Source organism: Micropterus dolomieu, linkage group LG21 (genome assembly GCF_021292245.1).
Source record: "Micropterus dolomieu isolate WLL.071019.BEF.003 ecotype Adirondacks linkage group LG21, ASM2129224v1, whole genome shotgun sequence".
Lineage (NCBI taxonomy): Eukaryota > Metazoa > Chordata > Actinopteri > Centrarchiformes > Centrarchidae > Micropterus > Micropterus dolomieu.
This window is the reverse complement of record NC_060170.1, coordinates 31,093,879-31,117,476: the sequence shown is the minus strand read 5'-3', so window position 1 is coordinate 31,117,476 and position 23,598 is coordinate 31,093,879. Positions and strand designations below refer to the sequence as shown.

At 40.6% G+C, this 23,598-nt stretch overlaps 1 protein-coding gene across 2 annotated transcripts in view; it reads right to left on the bottom strand.

Annotated features, from left to right (window-relative positions):
* dock5 (dedicator of cytokinesis 5) overlaps positions 1-23,598 on the bottom strand; it is a 33,692-nt gene that overhangs the window by 5,901 nt on the left and 4,193 nt on the right. For both annotated transcript variants that reach the window (XM_046034160.1, XM_046034159.1), the window contains exons 2-40: positions 18,721-18,804; positions 18,439-18,479; positions 18,299-18,354; positions 17,936-18,032; positions 17,647-17,795; positions 17,392-17,527; positions 17,124-17,281; positions 16,577-16,658; positions 15,880-16,009; positions 15,140-15,212; positions 12,192-12,334; positions 11,904-12,029; positions 11,643-11,767; positions 10,405-10,503; positions 10,087-10,159; positions 9,892-9,995; positions 9,465-9,645; positions 9,022-9,119; positions 8,812-8,901; positions 7,428-7,528; positions 7,152-7,286; positions 6,945-7,056; positions 6,506-6,576; positions 6,162-6,268; positions 5,872-6,008; positions 4,714-4,809; positions 4,367-4,465; positions 3,863-4,033; positions 3,640-3,740; positions 3,499-3,557; positions 3,093-3,247; positions 2,903-2,988; positions 2,355-2,511; positions 2,171-2,211; positions 1,999-2,089; positions 1,730-1,849; positions 1,354-1,443; positions 797-901; positions 361-502 (exon numbers count right to left, since the gene is read on the bottom strand). In XM_046034160.1, the coding sequence (XP_045890116.1) occupies positions 361-502; positions 797-901; positions 1,354-1,443; positions 1,730-1,849; positions 1,999-2,089; positions 2,171-2,211; positions 2,355-2,511; positions 2,903-2,988; positions 3,093-3,247; positions 3,499-3,557; positions 3,640-3,740; positions 3,863-4,033; positions 4,367-4,465; positions 4,714-4,809; positions 5,872-6,008; positions 6,162-6,268; positions 6,506-6,576; positions 6,945-7,056; positions 7,152-7,286; positions 7,428-7,528; positions 8,812-8,901; positions 9,022-9,119; positions 9,465-9,645; positions 9,892-9,995; positions 10,087-10,159; positions 10,405-10,503; positions 11,643-11,767; positions 11,904-12,029; positions 12,192-12,334; positions 15,140-15,212; positions 15,880-16,009; positions 16,577-16,658; positions 17,124-17,281; positions 17,392-17,527; positions 17,647-17,795; positions 17,936-18,032; positions 18,299-18,354; positions 18,439-18,479; positions 18,721-18,804 (4,221 nt within the window). The remainder of the gene's footprint in view (positions 1-360; positions 503-796; positions 902-1,353; positions 1,444-1,729; positions 1,850-1,998; positions 2,090-2,170; positions 2,212-2,354; positions 2,512-2,902; positions 2,989-3,092; positions 3,248-3,498; positions 3,558-3,639; positions 3,741-3,862; positions 4,034-4,366; positions 4,466-4,713; positions 4,810-5,871; positions 6,009-6,161; positions 6,269-6,505; positions 6,577-6,944; positions 7,057-7,151; positions 7,287-7,427; positions 7,529-8,811; positions 8,902-9,021; positions 9,120-9,464; positions 9,646-9,891; positions 9,996-10,086; positions 10,160-10,404; positions 10,504-11,642; positions 11,768-11,903; positions 12,030-12,191; positions 12,335-15,139; positions 15,213-15,879; positions 16,010-16,576; positions 16,659-17,123; positions 17,282-17,391; positions 17,528-17,646; positions 17,796-17,935; positions 18,033-18,298; positions 18,355-18,438; positions 18,480-18,720; positions 18,805-23,598) is intronic.

The window sequence follows — 23,598 nt, the reverse complement described above, 5'->3', positions numbered from 1 at the left end:
AAAATAACAATGCTAATTTGCTGATGCATAGTATGTTTACCATGTTCACTATTTTAGTGTATCTTATTAGCATTCTGACATAGCAATTAACAGAGTACAGCAACAAGAGAGAGACAAATTTAAATATTGACCTGCTGATGTCTCTAGATGAAACGTTATAGGATCAAGTTTTTACAATGAATCCTGAGGGGGACATGAATGTCTGTGCAAAACCTCAAGACAATTCATCCAATAGTTGTTGAGATATTTCACTTAAAACCACAAATATTACTTCATTGGCTTCCCTAGAGCCATGCAGCTAACGTGGCTAAAAATCTTGATCACCAAATAGCTATTGTGCGACATATCATATAAGGATACATTGTGCAGGGGAGTTGTGAATGTTGTCTCCAGGGGGCGCTGTGCTGGTCATCCGCACTGCGTTTGGGAACTGAGAGAGCAGCTTTAAGCTGAAGTCTTCAAGCCACTCGTACTCCTTGCCTCGGTAGATGAACATCTTGTTCTGTAGCAGAAACATTTCAGTGTGCAACACAACAAATGAATCAATAAATCAACATCAATAAAAAACCTGAATTATGATCGAGCTCATTTTCCATAATATATGAGAGGTGTGCATGTGCAACGCCATGTCAGGACTGTTTTCATTCTCTTCTGTCATCAAAAAGCCAATAACCTTTATGGGCATTATTGCACATTGCCCCAAGAAATGCTTCAAAAAGCCAGCTCATTGCACAAGCATGGTGCATGATGGTGTCTCTAAGTCTCTATTTATTGAAATAGGTAATAATTTCCTTACCCTGAGGAAAGAAGGGAATCCAAGTCCATAATATCCTACAGCAAAGTACTCTGGCTGTGGCCGCATTGCATGCATTATATTTTCATAGAATTGGGCTTGTTTTTTCTGTGACAGAGGACAAAGAAGATGGTAAGGCTGCAGTACATACAAGGTATCTTGATATTGGTCTGTTAGTGGTTATGAAATCATTCATAATAAATTCGATCCAATAAAAAAAATTACATTTTCTTTTATTTAATTATGAGAAAATATTACATAACAAACACTGAGAGACATTATAATTAGATTCTTTATAATACATTCAAACTCTATCTGGGTGGAAATGAGTTGTGTAAAGTTGTTTTTTCAACCAATTACACTCAGCCTTGAACAATCTGAAACACAACTCTTGTCTACTATTACTCGTAAGACTAATTTCAATAGTCTTAATCAGGCATCAACAATAAAATCGTCTACATTTAAGCTGCTTACATATCAGCTTATAAAGCTGCCTTTCTCAAAGCTTTTAGGGAGTACTTTGTTTCTAAGACTGAATTACAATATATGCGTCCTCTTACCAGCAGCTGACTCAGTTCCACGAAGTCAAACATGTGGCTCTCATGCATCTTGGCCAGCTGCTTGCCCAGCTCAATGGCCTTCTCCCACATCTGAGAAGACATGCGCATGCAGGCAGTTAAAAGGGGACATAAAAAACTTGAACATAAACACAGAGTACAGGATAGACTTTGCCATCTGGCTCCCACAGCTGTCCTTGGTGAAACCCCCACCTCACCCATTCAAGGGAAAACAGTTGATATCAGCAGCCAGTGAGAGAGCTAAATACTGACACAACAAAGAAACCTGTGGCTGGTGTGGGAGCTTAAGTAACTTCCCCACCAGTTACACAATCAAAGCAATCTGAACATCTGAACATGCAGAGCAATTAATACTCACCTTGCCCTTGTCCAAGTAACATATGATCTCGTGGAAGAGCCTCTCTTTCAGCTCCTGTTGGGTCCATACATAATCCCCATCTCTAGGTATCAGATGACGTGCACATGGTTTGTCAGACCACTGGCGAAGCAAACGATGATAAATCAGAATTCAGGTAAACATTCAGAAGCATGGTAATATCAGCAAAGGTTAAACAGCTCAAACACAAAAAAAAATCTGATCCTGTTAAAGACGGAGAAAAAAAAAAAAGCCTTTGATGTGTCAGAGACCTCCAGTAATTCAGCATGTAGTAGCAGAGTGTAGGCAGCCTCTGTGTAGTTCTCACAGTCCAGGTGCAAATCTCGCAGCTTGTACAAGTACCTGGTAACAAAAGAACGTCAGTAAGACACAGTTAGCCCTTTGGTCCAAAAACCAGATGCTCTGTGCCTCCATCTAACTCACCGGATATAAATGTCCTCCCTCTTTTTTTCTTTGTAGAAATTCTGCAAGAGAAAAATCTTTATCACATATTCTTGGAAAACATTTTCTCTCCAGCACTTTGCAGACCAGACAAGGAAACTGCTTTATGTATATGTGCATATAGTGTTAATAATAACCCTTTGGTAAAAACAGGCACAGGGCTTACCAGCACATTCACAGTGCAGCTCATGCGGTGCTCAGGACTTTCGTCATGTGTGATGGTGCGGTACGCCAGGAGATTCTCCAGCAGGCTGCTCAGCAGCAGAGCCAGCTCCTCTCCTGACTGTGACAGGTATCTGTGGCGTCTGCAGTGCTCCAGTAGCCTGCACATACAAACAAATACATTTCATGGACTACTCTTTAGCTATAAAGGCTATTTCTAATTTATAAGTGTGCATGTATGTATGCCTGCATTTCCTCCAGCCGAGCATTTTAAAATCTGTTTTTGCACTTGTTTGGGATCGTACATTTTGCCCTGAGCGGGTTCTATTGATTAGAGACTACTTATGATTCTAACAGACTGTCTTTCCTTCTGGCTCCTTGAGGACTTTTTCAAAAACACAATCATAAAGGCCCTTGTTATATTTTAAAAGCAATCCACTGTGAATTCCCCATCACACAGAATTGAGGGATTTTTTGCTTGGTGTGTTGTCTAGTTAAACAACTTTCAGAACAAAAGATAAATTTTCTGTTTGATCTGCTCCTCTGCCTTACGTTTTCTCCAGCAGGATTTTGTACTGCTCATCCCCTCGGCCTCCTTCTACCTCTTGATCCAATTTAGTTATCAGTTCGTTCTCAAACTGCAAAGATAAGAAGGGAATTAAAAAAAACACACCATCATACACATCACAAATGTCATGTTTAGCCAGAAGCTACTTCAGTTGAATTCAAAGAGATTTCTAACCTTTTTAAACGTGCGTCCAGGGTTGAAGTTGTGTTCACACTGCATCATATCAAAGAAGATCGGGATGGTAGCTTTCCTCAGTTCTGGCTCGGGCACCAGTGTGACCTCCAGAATGGGCCCAACCATTGCTGGGATGAACTTCATTTTGTGTTGGCCTGAGGGACAACAAAACATTATCACGCAGAAATATCGTAGTATGATTTGAGAAGGCAATATGCTGCACCTTCATTTCTCAACAAACAGGGGACAAATCTAATAATGCGGTAAACAAAACAACAACACACTGTGAAAAACAGTAAAAAAATATTGTCTTGTTATTCCCCTCGCATTACTGGCATGCACTGAATAAACAATTCCACAAACTCTATGATAATAGCAGCATTATCAGATTGTGCAAAACACTCACCAAGATTGTACCACATATCTCTGATCTTAAATCCAATAGTCTTCCTCATGTCTCCATATCTGTGGCAAATTTAAATGAAAGAGCTATTAAATTAAGTTCTCTTTTTAAATAATCTTCTTGGTCAACTGTAAATGAACTCACTTGTTCAGTATCTTATTTCGTTTCTCTTGAGAGAAGGATTCCAGCTGCAGTGTCGGGTGGGTGAGGAACGCCACAGTCAAATGAAAGTAGTTATTCCACAGCTGCAAGGTGAGCAGGGTTTTCAAATATTAATACCATAATTACCTTCTCATAACAGTAGCTTTTGATTTTGTGTTTAATAAAAAATGTGACCTCTACCGAGACGGGGAAGGACGAGACATACCTGTAGCTCAAAATGAGCCTTGTCCAGGAAGTACATGTTGAGGACGTCCGAGTACTGGTTGATGGCCCTCAGGAAGACCTGCATCTGCACCAGGTTCATGACCATCCAGTCAGCGGGGAAGACGTTTCCCATGAGGTCCTTAAACATGATGAATGTCTCCATGAGGAAGTCCTGAGGGCAGCAGAAGAATAAAATCTTTACTGCAACTGTGCACACACTGTCGCTTTAAAGAAATACAATAAGTAATATCCAACAGACCCACACTTAAGCCAAACCAAGCAAATCCAAAGCAGGGCTGCTACATGTCAGGCACACACACTGTTCCCACAGCTTAATGGGGGCACACTGACATCCTCATCATGTCAGTCCAATCCATTGCATGAAATGTCTGTAATCAATATTCTCTTAAGGAGCAGTAAGTGGCCTGGGTGGTTCAATACCCATTATTGATGAGATGTTTCAGGACACAGATGTAGCCAAAAGGGGAGGAACCAGGACACTTACAATGATATCCTGTCTTGTCTTGAAGGTGCTGATGTAGTGGGCGTAATGCATGTCATCCATTTGCTTCAGGATGGCCGTCATGCAGGCAAGATAGTGACCCTGCCGCAGAGTAGTCCACTGTTACTTACATAATTTCACTGTGATGTATTTGTTCATAAAGAACTGCATTTACAGTACATAATCTCTGTTGTATTTTGTATTACTGTTGCGTTTTACAGCTCTTAAACAATTGCTGTACTGCTAAATTTAGATTTTTTTTTGTCAGTGTCAGTATTAAAATTGAAACAAATGCTGAGGATGTAGTCGTCAAGGACATATTTCAGCCATAACATCACAGTGTGTCTCACAATGAGAGGGGAGGATCTGTCCATGCTGATGACAGTGCGATTAACCCGACGAAGAAGCCGCTCCATTATCAGCTGAACGTGCCCTCTGGTTGGACCCTGCACAGACAGAACAGGCTCAGGTACAATTATCAGCTGAAACACAGTGACACAGACATGCTACAGAGTGTGCAGTCAGTTTTAAAGGGTCGGTTCACCCAAATTACAACAAAAGAAATCCCCTATTTTGTCAGTTAACTGGAGATTTTCTTGGTTTTATCAGGCAAGGATTTGAGATACTTGTCTTTGACATTTTTCTCTCCACTGCAATACAAAGGAGGTGAATGTATTTCTTGTTACTTACAGAACCTTTCAACAGAAGTGTGTCTCTCCAGAAACACTTTTCCAGTTACTACATTTAATTCACTCTGTCAAGTTTTCTTTGAGACTATTTCTTCAGTAGAAAGAAGGAACAAGCTGAAAGCTGAAACAAGTAATTGGGAGGCGTTGCTGCTTTTCCTTGTCCTAAATAATAGTAAACTAAATATATTTGTCTTTGTGTGTTTTGGACTGCGGGTTAAACAAAAAAGGAATTAGAAGATGTCACTTCTGGCTGCAGGAAATTATGATGGATGTGATGGAAAACTGCTCTCAATTGGGTCAATAGATTATCCAGAGTAACTGGGACACTTTCATTGTACTGGGGTGGTGGCAGAAAAGCAAATCAAACACTTAAAGCACTTATCTGGGTATAGGTCGTGGTGGCAGTAGGCTGAGCAGAGTAGCCCAGTTACTCTCCTTAGCTACTTCCACCAGCTCCTCCAGAGGATTGACTAGATGCTACCAAGCCAGATGGGATATGTAATCCCTCCAGCATGCTCTGGGTCTGCCCCTGGGCTTCCTTTCAGTTGGTCATGCAGAGAAAGAAAGCTAAAGAGAGGCTCAAATCACCTCAACTAACTGCTTTTGATGCAAAGCAGCAGCAGTTTTACTTTGAGGTCCCCATGGATGTCTGAGCTCTTTTCTGTACGGGTGAGCTCAGCCACCCTGTAGAGGAAACTTATTTCAGCCACTTATATCCACAATCCCATTCTGAATAGATATTGTTTTTCTGTAATTTGTGTGTTTAGACCCTTTAAAAGTAAAATCTGTGTGTCCTTAAAGTGAAATCTGACTCCTCACCACGTCCTTGCGGTCCAGGTTGTCCAACACTGTGCTGAGCAGTTGGGCACAGGCTTCATGATCAGGTTTACTAGAGTGGTCATCCAGCTGCCCACTCAGCTGATCAGTAACAAGCGGCAGAAGCACATCCCTACAATCTGTGGCAACACAGCAGCAAAAAACTGTGCTCATTGGATCACACAACACATTACAAACAAACTTGAATGTAGGTGTAACGCAAAGTTGTTTTGCCTTCATCCTGTGTGAAAACTCATTATGTGGTTTTTGAGCCTCGAGGACTCCTACTGTACCTGGCTGCTTGAAAAGGTCACTCTCCACCATTTTACACATGCAGCCCAGCTTCTGACGCACGAGCTGCAAGTCAGGAATGCTCTCAATGAACTTTGCTAGGAGAACACTGAAAAGAGAATGACAGAAAAGAGCCGAAGGAGCAGCTGTGACAATTTTAATGCTATTCAAATTTCACATCTAGTAATTGTTGCCACAGAGGACTAATGAGCAGCACACATGACGGGTTGATTTTACAGCAGCAAGAAATGAGAATAACGCCTCCTTTACTCAGAATTAAATCTGATAATTTGCACTGAGACAGGCAATTATCATTTCCTGCTGTGCAAACCCTCTGGAGAGTTACCTGAGCTCCACGGGATCAAACACTGTCTGGATGTCATTAATGATGCTCGGGAGGTATTTCAATATTGCCCCCTGAAAAGGCAAAGAATTCAGTCTCACCAGGCTGAAGGATGGGGATGTTTTTTATTCTCTAGTAAAACAAGCCTCTTTTAAAAACAAGGCTTTTTCTCACCTTACTGAGACTGCCAACAGGGAGCACACCTTATTTTGTAGTTAATTTGTAAAACTTTTCAATATCTTGTCCACAACAGTGTAACACACTTTTACAGCTGAACTACTGCAGTCTGCACACTGAAAAATGCTGGTAACATCTACATGGAACCTGACCGGCTGCATTTTAGTTTTATTTCCAAGCTAGAAAATGATTCTAAATGTTTTTCAATTCTATAGTAAAACAAGAAACAGCTACCAGAAACATCAAGCCTTATTCTTCCACGTACCTTTATCTTAACGCCCTCATCAAGAGGTCTGTCCATGAGAGTGTTGAAAGACAGGAATAGGGTGCGAATGGAGTTCAAGAAGGCATCCCCATCCTCACTGTTCCCGTAGAATCTGAGAATCAAGGCCAAACATTACAAGAAGTTCTCCTTTGAATGCAAAAACCGAAGAGTGAAAAGTGGATCCTCGTGTGGCTACGCGTCTGATACCTGAGATAGAGGACCCGGGACTGCACGATAAACCTGAACAGGTACTTGAGAGCCTTGAGCGCTGCGTAGAGCCTCTCGGTCAGGGCAGGCTCCTCGACGTGGCCCACGTAGTAGTTAAGCACCCGGGTTAACTTCCTGAGAAAGTGAATGAGTCAGGCATCAAGGTCTGCTGGTAATTTAGATGTGGGTGGAGAAGAAGAGCAAAAGAAGCACTAAAAATAAACAGTGTGAGGGGCGTAAGCAATCAAAGGTTGGAAATACAGAATGGAGACTCACATGTAAGCCAAAGTGGCACTGAAGTGCTTGTCGATGTACGTTTCCAGGACGGGGTTGAAGTGCTGGAATTTGATGTCGCCAATCAGTGTGATTATAAATACCTGGTTATAAACAAGACGAGGAAACAAAATCAGAGCTTTGTCCAAGTGGAAAGGACATACACAGACTGTAAACCAGTGGTTCCCGACCTCTTTTTACTTGTGACCCCTTAAAAGGTGGAGAAATCCAACACCATGACAAATACCATGATATAGAGTGAAAAACAACACAGCAAGTAATGTAACTAATGTTAGCTAGGTTGTGGGTTAGTATACTGTCGTTACAGTTGCTGCTGCAAAACTAACATGCAGAGAGGATGACACGGTCCAAGTGCCAGCACAGCAGCTCCAGACAGCAATACTCACAACTCTCCTGCACCTATAACATCACAACAACAGCATGTCTTGGTGAACTAGAAAGTTAGCTGAATGTCCGTGGGCAAGTCATGTAACGCTACCTGACATATAAATCATGGCTGGAATGGCTTGAATAGTGTTGTGTGGCGGGGAACGAGCCACTTTGTTTGTTTCCCTTTTACAGAGCCAAGGCTGAGTATAAACACTGGATTTATTTTCAGCACATACACAGAACAGACAGCAAGCAGAACACACACACACACACACACACACATATATATAAATAAAAATTATTAAGAATAAAATTAAAATAAATAAAACTGTAAATGTGTGTGTGTTGTGCCATAGGTCAGTAGTATGTAGAAGTAATTTTAGTTTGGGATAAATAAAGAAACAACAATAAAAGACAAAAAACAGCAAAAAAATCGGTATCAAAGGGAGAAGAAATCAAGTATCAAAAGTGAATTGTATAAAAAAAATAAACCCATCAAGTATTAATTTAATGTCATATAATATCTTATTGTTTTACAGTGGTAATGTGGTATCAGAGCTGTATTAATTTACTGCTAAAACTAGTTTGTATGAAGAAGAGGGACGAGATTTGGTAAATATGGGTATAACAGCGTACATTTTCAGACAGTCTCTTCTCTCACAGTCTTGCATTCAGCTGTACACATGAAAAGTGACAGAAATAGCTGCGTAACGAATGACAAAAAGTAAGCTAGTGAGAGAAGTTCAAACCCTGCTTCTCACCTCCGCACACCTGGTTAATCACTGTATGTAGCGTTTGTGAATGTCGCATTGTCTGTTTCGGAAACTTAAAAACATTCTTGGACCCCCATTCACGATGTTGGAAATGGGTGGGGGAGGGGTGTTTCTGAAGCTAGTACCGGAAAAAATTATGCTTTAAAAGCATTCAACTGTCAAAATACAGATTATTTTTATTGCGAAGGAGTCATACATACATACATACATACATACATACTAACCAAGGCATTGAACACCAGAGTATCATAGGTGTCCTTTTCTGATGTCTCCATCATGATGTTGAAAAGGGCATCAAGAGTGTCCTGGAGAAACTGGGCATACAACAGAAACCTGTTACAAAAGTACCATTAAAAGGGACATTATAAAGCATCAATAAAATATAGCAGCATATTAAATGTAGAGCGCAGCTTTTCGACGCAAAGATATCTCACTTTGACAATCTCCCCTCCCTCGACCTCCATCAGCCTCTGCAGAATCTGTTCCAGATCTTCAGGGTTTGACCTCCAGTTCAACAGGCCAAGTAAATCCACTGGAAAAACATTAACACGTCAGTATACATTCACTGGGAGCAACACATCCTCTGTTACAACATCAGTTAAGATAATTGTGTTAAAAGCCTGAAATTTCAATATAAACCTAATTAGATCTACATCAATCAACATCAACACATCAGCAAAATATTAGCAACACAGATTGACGTAATTAATTTCCAGGCAATCTTGGGTGGGGGGAGGAAACGATGGTGGCACTGCACCTCTGTCCGCTGTAGAAGCTGTGTCATTTCTTAAAGATGACTTGTGACAGGACATCTTTTAATTATCACAGAATGTGAGACTGGAGGATTGAGAAAAATAGAAACGGTGCCCTACGGTACCGTTCTGAGTGAGCTTAGTGGAGCAGGTGAGCAAGGCGATCTGGAAGCTGTCTTTCGTCACAGGAATCACTCCTGAATGGTGGAACGGCTTCCCTGTTTGCTTCTCCTTTTCCTCCACTTCAGCCCAGGTTGCTGGCAAGGTGAGATAAACCTTTGCATCCTCTGCCTTTTTCACGTCAACCTAAGAAATTCATAAAATAGGGAATGAATCATGAAGCATATTGATCGATGGAGATCTAATTTCATATTTATTGATTGAGGAGATTCTCATGCATAATCCATCAACCCACTGTCAGCTAATTCAAGACACCGTTTTTTGTGTGTAATTGGATAAAAACAATCTCCTGCTTATTTAAAGATGAGTGCAGTGAATTAAATTTCACAGAAAATAAAAATATAAAACCACATTCCTGGAGCAGTGCTGTACCTTATAGACGATAAGTTCATGCCGGCCATCTTTTAGCGTTGTCCCATCTCCTTTCATGAGCCGGACGAAGGCCATACCAAAGGGCTTCTCCGATTTGTCCCTAGCTGAAGGATACACAGGAGCATAAGCTGTATTTAATATGGTGGCAGGATTACACGTGGGTGTTTGTCATACAAATAAGGCACAGTCACTCACAGTCTTGGGAGGATCTGTGTCGAAACATCACCCGCAGGTGACAGCGGCACACGTCTTCAATGGGAATTGTCACCTTGCAGGAAGGAGAAAAAGTCAGGGGAATTAAGGAGTGTGTGAATACAGGATTATACATATGGCAGAAATGCTATCTGGTGGGAGATTTGTATGCGTGGTACATTCTGTGCCGATATCACCCCTAGAATATTATTTCATGTAATACTGACCTACAGGAAATCCATTTGAAAACTTAATGAGAGAACATGAGATATAATGTGTGACGCAGAGAGCTGCACACGTTTGTCCCTGACATGAGCTTACCTTAACAGTTTCATTCCAACAAGGCTGCTTCACCTGGTAGTAAATGACAGACTTGTACTCGGTGATGCCGTCATAACCCGCCCCAGGAAATATCACTTTCTACAGAAATTGAAGGAAGGAGATTATGTCACATGATGGGAACAATATAAACGTTCTCCTTGATGTGGTTGTAATCAGCTTTGGAAAAAAACAAACAAAAAAAACAAAACATAAACTGGTTAGAAAAACCAAAACAACACGAAGAATGTACAGCCAAGCGGCCAGCCCTTTCAGGCTAAATGCTAACGTTAGCATGCTATCATGCTTATGTTTACTGCCCATTTAGCGTGTTAACATTTACTGAATAGCACTAAACACAACATACAACTGAGGCTGAATGTTTTCAGTGTATCAAGTATTTAGCCACAAACTATAGTATGATGGCACAAGAAGAAAAATCTGGGGATCGCTAGATTTATCACAATTCCTCTTGAAAGGGATATTAATATGTATGTTTGTCTATGTGTAGCACCTTATCACCACAGCAAATTCCTCGTATGTGTAAAACACTACTTGGCAATAAAGCTCCTTCTGATTCTGATTATAGGCTACATTCTGTTTTCCATTTATAAACAAGCATATTAGACATACACCTACCAAACACATATTCCATCGGAAAAAACAGGCTTCTATTATTGCCTATAATCACGTAAATGTCACGCCTGGTTACGCTATCAACTGCAAACACTTATGTGGTCACAGTTGTGATTATTCTGTTAAAAGAAACGTTTTAGTATCACTTTGCTATCACCACAGACATAAAGTGATGTTTATTTGCATGTTATGTCAGTTTGATCCAGATAAAAGCAACTGTAGATGTGAAGAGACTGAGCGATACAGCTTTAACATGCTGCACACGCTCTCGCAGACGGCAATAAGTTTTGGGCGGACGATCACTATTTGGCACACACCTGTATGCTCTGCTGTCCAGTCTTTCTGACCACATAACATCTGATTTCAGGTCTGTTAACACCTATGATTATCTATGATTAACATGATGATTTCTGGGGACAGCTCCAGAAGGGGACAGGCCAGCAAAACCGGGGACTGTCCCCGGAAAACGGGGGTGGCTGGTCACCCTACACTAGCACATTCATAATTACAAGAATTAAAATATGATGTTAGCACAGTTAGTCACATAAAGCTTAGTTGAAAAAAATATATGAAAATCATTTGCTGGATTCACTGGTCAATTTTACCTGCATGGGATTGCCTTCATCATCGTGCACACTCAGTGTGACCTCTACATTTTTTGGGGTCTTCTTTTTACCACGGTCAAACTCTCCCTGCAGCAAGGTTACGTAAATATCATTCCTCACGTTTCCTGGAGAAGGGACAACAGATGATCAGGTGCATGTGCCAAGAATTTATGAACCCATCTCACGGCTTTGTAAGCAATTATAACGAACATGACCATGGTATATGTAGAGCAATGCCCAGCAACAAAGACTTTAATTCACCTGGGAGGATGATTTCTGGAAAGCCCATTTTCCTGACGATAGCAGTGCTGCGGTCCACTAAGTGGGGGTAGTCCTTCCTGACTTGGGCAAGATCCCCTGGGAGGAGCTTCAGGGTCACAAACAGCCCTGCCAGCAAGCATGTAAAGAAATTCAATGAGGCAGACATCGAAAGGGCACACCCTGTAGACCCCTCACACATCGTTTATTTCCCTCAAAACAAAAAGGTCAATTTGGAGCAACCCTCTGAAATGACAGGGGAACACACAGTCTGTGAGCACTTCATATTACCCTGGCCTTTGTGATTGACCTCCCGAGTGGCAATGACTTTGTTGAAGACAGCAGTGAGCGGCTCATTCTCTCCTATGACTCGAGACGGGATGAGTGGAGACATGATGAGCTGCCTCTGACGGATGTAGGTTTCCATAGCTATCCTGGAAGATAAGCATCGGGTTGGGCATAAAAAATCAGCTGCCAGCATCTCTGACAGGTGACAGACAAATGGACAGAGGAGCTGCAAAAGGCAATGTGAGGCTTTCTGGATGTCTTGACAAGAGGCACTATTATCCCTCCACAAACCCCACTTAACTCAAGTGACAACCATACAGCATAGTAACACAGAGTACTAGTACTATTGCTACTGAGCTTGAACTTGTTCTTTATACAAGATGCAAAACTGATCAAAGAGTGATATTACAGTCTTCTCATTGCGTTCATACAGAACTCAAATGTACTGTGTAAGCACAAATAACCTGGGGGGCATCAATAAGTCTTACAGACCAAATTGGTTACAGCTTTTCTAATTAACAGTGTAATGTTTATCAACATGCTCATTGTTCTAAAACCTCGCAAGCAAAATAATCCTAAGTAACTTGGTCAACAGCCAATCTAACAGCTCTTTGAGGCTGTACTTTAAGCTAAATGCTAACGTCAGCATGCTAACATTTGCCATCGTAGTTTAGAATGTGATGCTAACATTTTCTAACAAGCACTAACACAAAGTACAGTGGAGGCTGACAGGAATGTCATCAGGTTTGCAGATATGTGGTCATCCCATGAGATGCTCAAATACAGAATTGATAACAGATTCATCTTTAAATTGAATTATAGTAAAGTAGACAACATGTTAATCCATTTTCTAAATTAGTTTTCAGGTGTAACTCTGTTATTATACTACATGGCGTGAGCGTTTTGTACCACAGTTACAACACAAACATCACAGAGCGACAAGTCAAGCATACAGAAGGTAAGAGGTCTGTTAGTATATGCTGCAGTGGTTTGGTCAGAGGGAGAGGAGGGCACGACTGTATGGATGTCATAGCAGAGACATGTAGGAGAAGATTTCACCATGCCAACAGGATTTTGTGTATTGAAAGAGCAAATATCAGATGTCAGGTAGATGAATGTCGTGGTCATCCAGGGGCACTTCTACAACACTTCCTGATTTGCATTAACCTGTTGTATTGATATATCCTTCTTACTGTACAATGCCATATAGCAGTAAACTTTACACTCCAGTTCACATCAAAGGCAAAAATGCCTATAGACCTCAGCTATGTAGTTTATTAATTGCTTAATTTCATCACAGATCAAAAAATCCAAATAGCTTACATTTTAATATTAAATCGGTAAACTGTAGGGTACAAACAAACAAGTAATAAGATAATGAACACATTTAAATACTTTTATATGGCCTATTGTAGAAGAAGAACATTTTGTAGGCTATCCTAAAAGTTAAAAGCAAATTTTGCATAATAACGTGTGTGGAAATAGCGCTCATCCCGTCATCACCCGGCTAAACTATCCCCGGATTCTGCTCTCGACCTGCTCGGCTCAGCCTCCCACACTCTGGACTCTCAGCTACGGTCCCCCCCCCCCGTTCTGCACAGCAGCCACCGACCCGGTTCAGCACGCATCTAGTCTTCCACTCTGTCTCGTTCTTCCCCAGCTCAATATCGCATCCCTGCAATAAACATTCCTCTTTTATCTAACTCCTTATAATCCTGCACTTTGTTCAACTAGTCTAGCCGTAATAAAGTTAAAACCAAAGTTTTGGTTAATAACTTGTTGTTTTAGTTAGCCTATGCTATATCGCACACACACGCACACACATACACAGATTCACACACTCATGACAAATAAATAGCTCTAGCTCGCGATATGACAGACGGCTTATCAACAGATGTCTAAACAATCTACATGGCATGAATGTTAAGTTGAATTGATAAAAGGACATGTCATTTTGGGGGCAGTGATGAACCCGCTGATGATATTATTTACTTCTGACTCACGAGTTAAATATTTTGACAGCCCCTGGCAGGACAAATCAAGTGTTGTACTGCGCTGTATGGATTGATGTGGTAATTGCACTTAATGTTTTGGGAACAGTGTTTCAGAAAATGTGCTCTGTTGTTATTTCAATCTCAAATATACGTTTTCCATTGTTCATTGGAAAATTTATCGAGCATGGCCTTTTAATTTGTAATTATCCAGCTCATGATTACCAGTGGCAAATAAGTCACTCAGTGTTAATGAAATATAAATGAATTTGTCAAGTCTGGAAAGCTTAACAAGTTGTTTTGTGGGTACAATTTGTCTTTTGTGAGGAACTAGTATTTACTGAAGAGCAGAATATAGCACGTCCAAGAAACTTTTAGTCTCTTTTACATATGTGCAGGAACGGGAACTATGCTTGAAAATGTAATAAAAATTCAGACTTAATATTAAAATAATCATCCAAACATTTGATGAGTCCTGATAATGACTCCTACAAAAACATGTTTTTTAGTGTCTGTACCTCCTCGAGAAGACGCAGTGAACTGTGACACAGTGAGAAGAGACAAATAGAGGTTCAACCTTGGAAATTATGGTTTAGATGTCAAGAATCAGTCAAGATATTTTTGGGGCTTCTCCATCTAGGATCCCTGTGAACATATTACCGTCCTCATCGCCCTATTGTTCAGGTGCTGTGAAAACGTGGCCTTGAAGCCTGTCTTTGAGAAGAGAACACTACAGGGTTGCAAAAAAACTTTTTATATTTGTCCTTGAAATGCAACACAGGAAAAGTTGAACTGCATCCTTTAATAAGATGTGATGGCACACAGTAAGCAAATGTTCCCCAAGCCCTATTTCCATTGTTTTCCATTATTTGTGCTCAACGTTGTAACGTTGTGTAACGTTACAAAACAAGGTTGAGCCTGTTGACAGTATAAGAAGTGTGACAGCATCAAAAGACTCACTGCTGAAAAGGGATGAAATGCTGTTTGTCCTCATCGTCTATTTTGCCATGGGCAATATCTGTAATGTCCATCACTGCAAAGACACACGGAACACAGACACACAGTGAGGATGTTGTGAAGGATAAGCTCATTTACCAGATGCTATGTATTTGTTTTAGTTATTGCAAAACAACAGTGCAATAAGGATAGTTTTATTAACCAAAATACTTAACACAACTTTTATTGGTCACAACTGTGACCAATAAAACTCACTCACCTCTTGCCTGTCACAGCAGACAGCAACCACAGTAAAACAGATTGAGAGTTCTTGATCTCCAGCTTGCAAATTCCTCTGAATTGCTCATTCCACACATCTCTTTTCCTAAAGTGTTTTTTTTTTCTCTTTTTCCTGGCTAAGAATAATGTTACTTCTGAGTTAAATGTTCTTTCTGACTCCGGTTTCAGTCCATTTGCTGGAACAGCAGAGGAAACCATTTCTCATAAAATCCACTAATCATCTGGCCAAAAACAAAAAGACGGGTGCTAAACCAATTTCCACTGACTCCTTTGCCAAGGCAGAGCGGAGGCATTTTCTAGGTCAGGAAGCAGGTGTTCCCATTTCATTCAGTACATGGATCCTTCATTTTTACACCTTGCCAGAACAATTCATGCAACTATAGCAGCAGAGGAGTGGCATTTTTGTTGAATTGACTTTTGTATTGCTTAAACAAATATTTGGACAGTTGAAAAAAGTAGCTCACCAGCCACACCGAATGGCCTCCTCAGTCCTCCAGTGTGTTTCTTGCCCTCTTTGAGCTCCATGCTGCCCACTCTTATGATCTGACACACCAGGAAGAGTCGCTGCCTCATCAAGTCACTGCTGCTCAGGTCCTGGACGCAGAAGGACAACCACAAAGATGATTTATTAAGGCATACTAACTGATAAGGTGCAGTGCATACAAAAAGCAGCGGACTGAGCGTATCACCAGCCTGTTGCTAATGTGTATTAATATGGCCGTAGCTGCAGACCAGATGGCAAATATTACAGGATGAAAGCATGCAGTAAGCATAGTAAAGTAAAGTAAACACATCACCTTCCCTGCGTGTGTTTATTTTTCTCGATGGGTTTTAAGTCAGAGCAGCTCTTTGCCTTGATGAATTTGGTTTTATCAGACCCTGAACAATAATTCCTGGAGACACGCATGCCAATTAACACAATGACATGTTTGCGGGGAACTGCTGACTGTGTCATTAACATAAACAGCAGCATAATAATGGAGGCAAATGTATTCAAATTTTCAAAGATGTGCCATGAATGTGAGCCATTCAGTAAAACTTGTGGTAAATTAAGAGCGATCCAGGAGCAAATTGTCTTCTTTGTCATAGATTTCAGGCAGCTTTTGGATTGTTTATATCCGAAGCAGAGGGAATGCAGTCAGAGGGTTGGGATTCAGTTACCGTTAATAGTGCTGGCAGGTTGTTGAGTTTTTCAATTTCTTTAGGCATCCCCATACTGTCCCAGCGCACCAGGAAGTTCTCACTGCAAGAATTTAAATAAGAATCACAGTTAGATATCACATTGTCTAAAGGCATCAGGAGAAATAGAAAAACTAAGGGTAACTAATGTAAAAACTCGGCATTATTTTATCCGTCTTATCAGATCCCTCACTTTATGAAGCGTCAAAAAAATTCTATGATGCTTGCATATTTTGAATAGAAATAATGTAAAAGTCTATTTATCCCTACAGACTTTTCTCATAGCAAACATCTTGACTTGCCAAACACACAATAACCCAATATGTTCTGCTTGTTTGGTTCAAAAATTGAATTCCGTGCCCTGCGTCTCTTCAAAGACTTTGACATTTTTTGGAGCAAAAAAACAATGTAACAAAATCTACAATAACAACGACACCTTGCTTTTTGTGTGAAATGAATTCATCAATGCTAATTGGTGAATAACCTCAGCTTGACACTTGTGGAATTACGAGAAACGTGAAGCACAAACCTGATGAATTCAGAATGGTCAGGGTCATACAGAGACATAAGCAGCTCTGCATCCTCTCCAATGTTGCACACAAAGTTCTTCAGGTTGAGGAGTAGACTGTAGGTGTGGACTGTACTGAACAGGGTCTGACGCCTCATTTCCAGATTTTGTAGCCGCGTCTGCAGAAAAGCAAGGGCCCAAGCAGTGCATGGACACAGATATTATTTGAAATGGACAGCTACTATAGAAAATAAAAGTGACTGACAGTGTGAACAAATAAAAATCATGCCTTTTCTTCTTGTATCCTGTCATCGACACTGCGGGAAGCAGTCTCATGTGCCCGGAAAAGACTGACAGTACTGGCCCAGTCAGGATCCAGCGTGTTTCCTGCTTCATCTCGCACCACCAGGTCCAACCCAAGAATCCTGAGCAGCACAGAGAACCAAACAGCATTAGCTGACAGAGACAATGTTAAGATCCATGACAGTGGCGTTTCTGTCACACTGCATTTCATTGAAGTACAATAAGGTGGCAGGATTCATACCGGTTTCCATAATCAATCTTCGCTGTGACTTTCTTTCTGAGCTCCACAAGGTCATCCTTGGGCAGCGTCCCCGACACTATCTGAGATCGATATTCAATGAGGCTGTAAGCCATCTGCTGAACACTCCTGAACAGGGTTGTCTTGTTCGTCTGTCAGATAAACATATATACACTTATACCAATACATCCTTCAAAGGTATGAAGCAAAACAAAAATGAGTCAGAGCTGGGTGAATCAGAGAAGTGTACAGGGATGTGTGTACCAGAAACAGAGAGGCAATCTACACATACCACGTAGAGCTTGTGCCATATCTGTGCCCATTCCCTCAGAGTGGCCCCGAGCTCCAGCACCAGGGGTAAATCTGCAGGAATAATTATTTCCTGTTGGCTACCAGCCACAAGAAGAGAATAATAAGATATTGGAAAAGTGGTTCATCACTCACAGATCATGTCATTTAATTTGGACAGACTCGAGTGCATTTCTATACATGATAAATGGTTGGATGGTTTCCCTACACAGCCAAGAGAAGCATTACTGAAGCCTCACTTATGATAAGTAATCTGCTATGTTATTGGAAAATGGCATGGAAAGCCGGCAAACAAAAAAAAAAGGATTTTCATCACGATGATATGTTTAAGGATATGTGATCTCACCCTGTTCCCTCGACCATAGCGTCCTTTAAGTGGATGTAGGAAGCTGGGAATATGCCCTGAAGAAACAATGAGGTGTTATCATTATGTATACACATTACAGCACAGGTTACAGGATGATAGAGTGCTAATGATGCCATTACCTTCTGTGATTTCTTGCATAGCGTGTAGCCCCTATACCAGCCTGAGGAAGTATAAATTAATAGAGAAACATGTTACAGTCAGGGAGAGGCAGTGGACGAGACAGGAGTGATGACAGTCCACCCTGTCAGAAGGATGATGCGGTAGACTCATTTACATTATTATGCATAGCATATTGAGCGGCGGTTAGTTCAACATTTCATTTAAGTTCCTGTGCCAGATTGCTTTAGAGAAGGAAAAGGGGGATGTGTCAAGGCTTGTTCAAGGCGTTCAGGCTCACTCACCTTCCAATTTCTCAAGTATGTGCACCGTGTCCCCCACCTGTAGACACAGCTCCTGCTCACCACGGGGATCATAATTGTAGATTGCTGAAGGACGAAGCAGGACCGTCTCATTATGAGAAACACACACCACATTCAATAAAAACGGTTAACAAAGAAAAGATTTCACCCGACAGTTTGACTGACGAGTTTTGTTCATTCTTAAGGTCCAGTGGATTAAGAAAACCCCTAAATCCGTTTTCAATCACTTGCACAGAGGAGGAAGTCTGTTTTTAAAAAAAGTTCTGGGCCAGAGGTTCACCGTTTCTCCCAGGAAAAGGAAACCAATTCACTGTCCTTGTTGCAGATCTTGGGCGCGCAGGCATAGAGGAACTTGATCTTTGATTTATTCCTCATCTTACTACTCACAGCAGGCTGCGTGTTTGTGCTGCAGAACTGTGTGACTCAAACCTTTAAAGCATTTGACGATTCTTAATTGAAACAGATGCCCCGGAGCTGTGTTTAACGTTCCACTAAATGGGACTGTGCTGCAGCAGGTAGCTTCAGTGTCAAAAGTGAGCAGCAGAGCTAAAGAGGCGATGGCGTCACATCCTCTATATTTATGATATCGTCAAACCAATGTGGCCTTTGGTCAATAGTCAGGTTGTGTTTCAGCCCAGCTGTCTCACCTGCGAGCCCTGCCCTTCCCTACACTTAGTTTATTAACCTTCCTGGAGGCGACTTCTGTCTTTCCTTTGTAACTCTCTAACCAGGACAGGTACGGGAGGTATCACACAAGTATACGTCTGTGCGCGCCAACACAGACACGCATACACATACGTATACACACACACAAAACCAGACAGACGTTTCAAAAGAGAAACCCTGGCAAACAATACTGTAGCAAAGGTCTTTGTCATGACTTGAGGGAGCTGCAACAGCACGCAGCCACACATTCTCCTAGTGATAGAGGAACTATGAGCAGAGCTCTGTCCTGACTTGCATGGTGATAATGCTTGTTGCTGGAGGCTAGATTTCACAGCACGCTTCAACTGGCTCAGCTTATCACACCTCAGTCTGAATACCAAAACTTTACTTCACTGAATATGACTACCTTTCTCTCACCATGACTTCCTCCTAACTGATCAATTTTTCTAGCTTTCCATTAAACACAATTTCTCCAGACAGACATCTCCACAGAGAATTAGTTTTTAGTCTGAGACTGTGTTTGCTTAACAAAAAACAAGAGTTCATGGGCTCTTAAAATATTAGGTTAGACCCACAGTGAATATGTTGTTTGGATATCACCTGCCCAGGTTCATGTGAATGATGCCTTACTGTGAGATCACTCATCCGGTCATCAAAAAGGAAAACAAATAATGAAACCTAGATGGGTTCAGAAACACTGGAATAAGATCTAAATTTCAATTTCCTGACAATAGTTTTGTTATATCTTCTCTGGAGATAGATATATCTCAATATTATTTGTGTCAACAGATTACACATTTATACATGTATTGTCAATCTATTAAAAAAACCAGCTTCCACAAATTATAAACTCACAAAAATATAAAAAGTATAATAATAGGATGTGCAAATACACAAACAAAATCCACAAATAAAAGTATCTCTCATTGCATTAAACTAATTTTCAAATAAATGAGAAGCATTTGTGAATATCTACATTTATTCATTTAGCAGACGCTTTCATCGAAAGAAACTTACAATTGCTTTATATATATAAAGCATAATCCTAAATGATAGATAGATAGATAGATAGATAGATAGATAGATAGATAGATAGATAGATAGATATTGCACGCCTCGGGAGAAACTAGGGGTTAAGTGTCTTTCTCCGGGACACATTGGTGGATGTCTCGCAGTGGGAATAGAACCCGGGGCTCTCAACCAATAGCGTGCATCAGGGCAATTTATACTTCTGCGTCAAATCGATGGCGTAGTTGACGGCGTATGCTACGGGGCTACGCAGAGGCTACGCCGTCACCTGACGCGCACCTCCTCCAAAATGTAACTACACGTCGAGTCGACGCAGACCGTAAGCTCTGTGATTGGTCGGCTAGGTAGCCTCAGAATGCCTCCGAGCGGACCGGAATTACCCCACGCTTTGAAGTAACATTTACTTGCGGCCAAAACGGCGGCTGTAACACAGTGAATCAATATATTTGACCGTCGCTCACTATCAGAATATGATCCATTCGGTCGGTAACATTTGAAAAGGCACGTTTACAATTTTACCCCCATTTACGTTAGCGGAGCGCTAAACCGGAAAAGTCAACACAGTGGACGCTGTAGCGCTACTGCCGACTAGAATTTGGGGGTGTAATTGCAGAATGACGGACAGACCTACGCACAAGTATAAATGTATGGCTACGTGCGTACGGGCGTAGGTATGCAAGTAGACCCTACGCAGGAGCATAAATGGGCCTGTATCCATATCCACATATCCATCCTTTATTTGTGGATCTCAATTCTACGCTTGTGGATTCGCATTTTACACATACAAAGTTTTGAGACGAACTCTGTATGTGTATCTGAATGAAAATCCAGTTGTATCATTCAGCCATTTTCTGTGTAGCGTAGAACTGAGTTCCACAAATAAAAACTGGATTCACAAAAGCCTGGTGTAAAAGTTAGGAAGATATTCACAAATGCTTTTCATTTATCAGTAAAATAATTGAATGCATTCACACATGTTTTTTTATTTGTGGGATTTGTGTATTTGCAGACCTGCTTTATATTAGCAGAATAATTTTGTGGGTTTACAAATATTTTTTTTGTATTTGTGGAAGGTGTTTTATATTTACAGATAACGCATAAACACACGGATTGTTGATCTGTTCAGACAAATACCCCAAAATATTATGACGAGAGAGTGCAGGCCTTCATAGCTGACATAGCAACATACTGTGCTGTTTTATTTAAAAAGTTACTGATACACTGTGAATTCTCTTGGAAAAAGAATTTGTTTGTTTTCACCAGTAAATTATTTCTGTAGCCAGAAAAATACAGAATGCACTGAAGAAATGACATCTGCCTCTGGTGATGCTGAGAGTGACAATGGTCCAGTCACCAACTTGACACAGTGTCCGGGCCTGGCAACAGCATGGCAATATGCCAATGACAGGAACCCATTTGAGCCTATTGTGATGCCACACTGTCTAAACTAAAAGGCAACAGTCTAGGCCTTGGCTCTGAGACACACTGTCTTCCTTTAAAAACTTGAAATACTGAGCATGTGGCTACTGTTCCAATAACGCCTTTATCTGTGTGGGTTCGAGTTAACGCGCACTCATTTTAAATCAAAGTCAGCTTGATTTATCCTAAATGATTTATCGTACAAGTGTACTAGCCAACAATTAAAGAACAACACGACTGGCAGCTGATCAAACTTAACACAATTCAATGACAATCTATTGTTCTCAACACTGACTGGGTCTGAAAGCGAAACATTTAAACAATTATGCCAATTTTACCTTTTTATATACAGTCTATAGGAAGTACACACAAAGAAAAAAATATGCAATATAGAGTCTAGCAACCAATCCTTGAACAACACACAACTCTACAGAAAAATAGGTCCACTGTATTCATTCTTATTCTCAGCAGGAAAACCCTTCAATCTGATACAAGAAAGAAATGAAATAACAAAGGCAGTAATGGGGCAAATGTATACCATGCTCCGCAAACAGACTCTTATTTAGAGCTTGTGAGCAAAACATGCTACATACTTATTACGATTAAAAACATATAATCATAATAAAAGGGTAGTCTTTTAGTTTTAAATCAATTAATCAACAATTAATGTTATGTATTCATAAAAGGTCTTCAGTTTACCACCATTTAGTACTATACATCTCTTAAATAAAACTTGTATTCAAGCAAACTAATTTCAAGTGCTACCAAAGTATGGAAATGTAAAGTATTTCTCTACAAAAAGCCTTTTACTTTAGGTAAAAGCAAGTCTATTAAAGTTTGTTTTTTAAAGCATAAAGGCCTCAGTAGAAATAGCCTTTTGCGTCTCATCTACTGTCTAGACAGCCAGAAACCATCTGAAGCTCTTAAAAATGTGCTCCAGCTAATAAGACCTTATAGGTTATCCATAAATCAGAAAGTTAATTCTCAAGGTCAAAGCTAATTGCGCAAAAAAAAAATTCTTAAAAACCCTTTTGCAACATTTAACAGAGAGCAAATTACAACTGCCTTATCTGAAGGAGAAAAAAAAGTCTTTCTCCAGGTTTGTTAAGAATTAAGACACTGAAATGATGTCTGAGTTTAAAAAGTTGTGAGTGACGAACCATCTGGTCAGTCCATCAAAACTACGAACAAGGTCAACACTTATCTCACCAGCAGCAATCAGGTTTGACATTGCAAGATGGGAAAACAAGGATGCATTGATTGTGATCTATGGAAGCTGCAGATCTCAACAGCTTTAGATTCATTTTGCAAATAAGACGCCCACGCAGCATGTAACACCTGCAGAGCAAACAATTTAAAGCTGTTCATCATTTTAAGGATTTGTTAAAAAGATACTGCAAAGTGAAAGTTGTGGCTGAGTACTTGAAACCCTTTCGCACAACCACAGTGAGTGCAAGTATAAGTCTTTATGCGTTAAGTGGCTTTAATGGCAGTTCCCTGAAGAAAACTCAAAGTGATTACAATTACAGGAGGCAGCAGTGTTGCTTGTAAGCAACTGTAAGCATTATAATCACCATGAGTACATTGTAATACAATATAAATAAAAACACACAACATGTAAACACCAGGGGTTTGCTGCGATGAATGAAATATAGTTATTAGTGTATATTAAAGTCCCCCTCCACTCAAAAATGTGTGTCGCTTATTGCTAGCCTACTTAACTTGGATGTTTGAGCTTCAATGAGC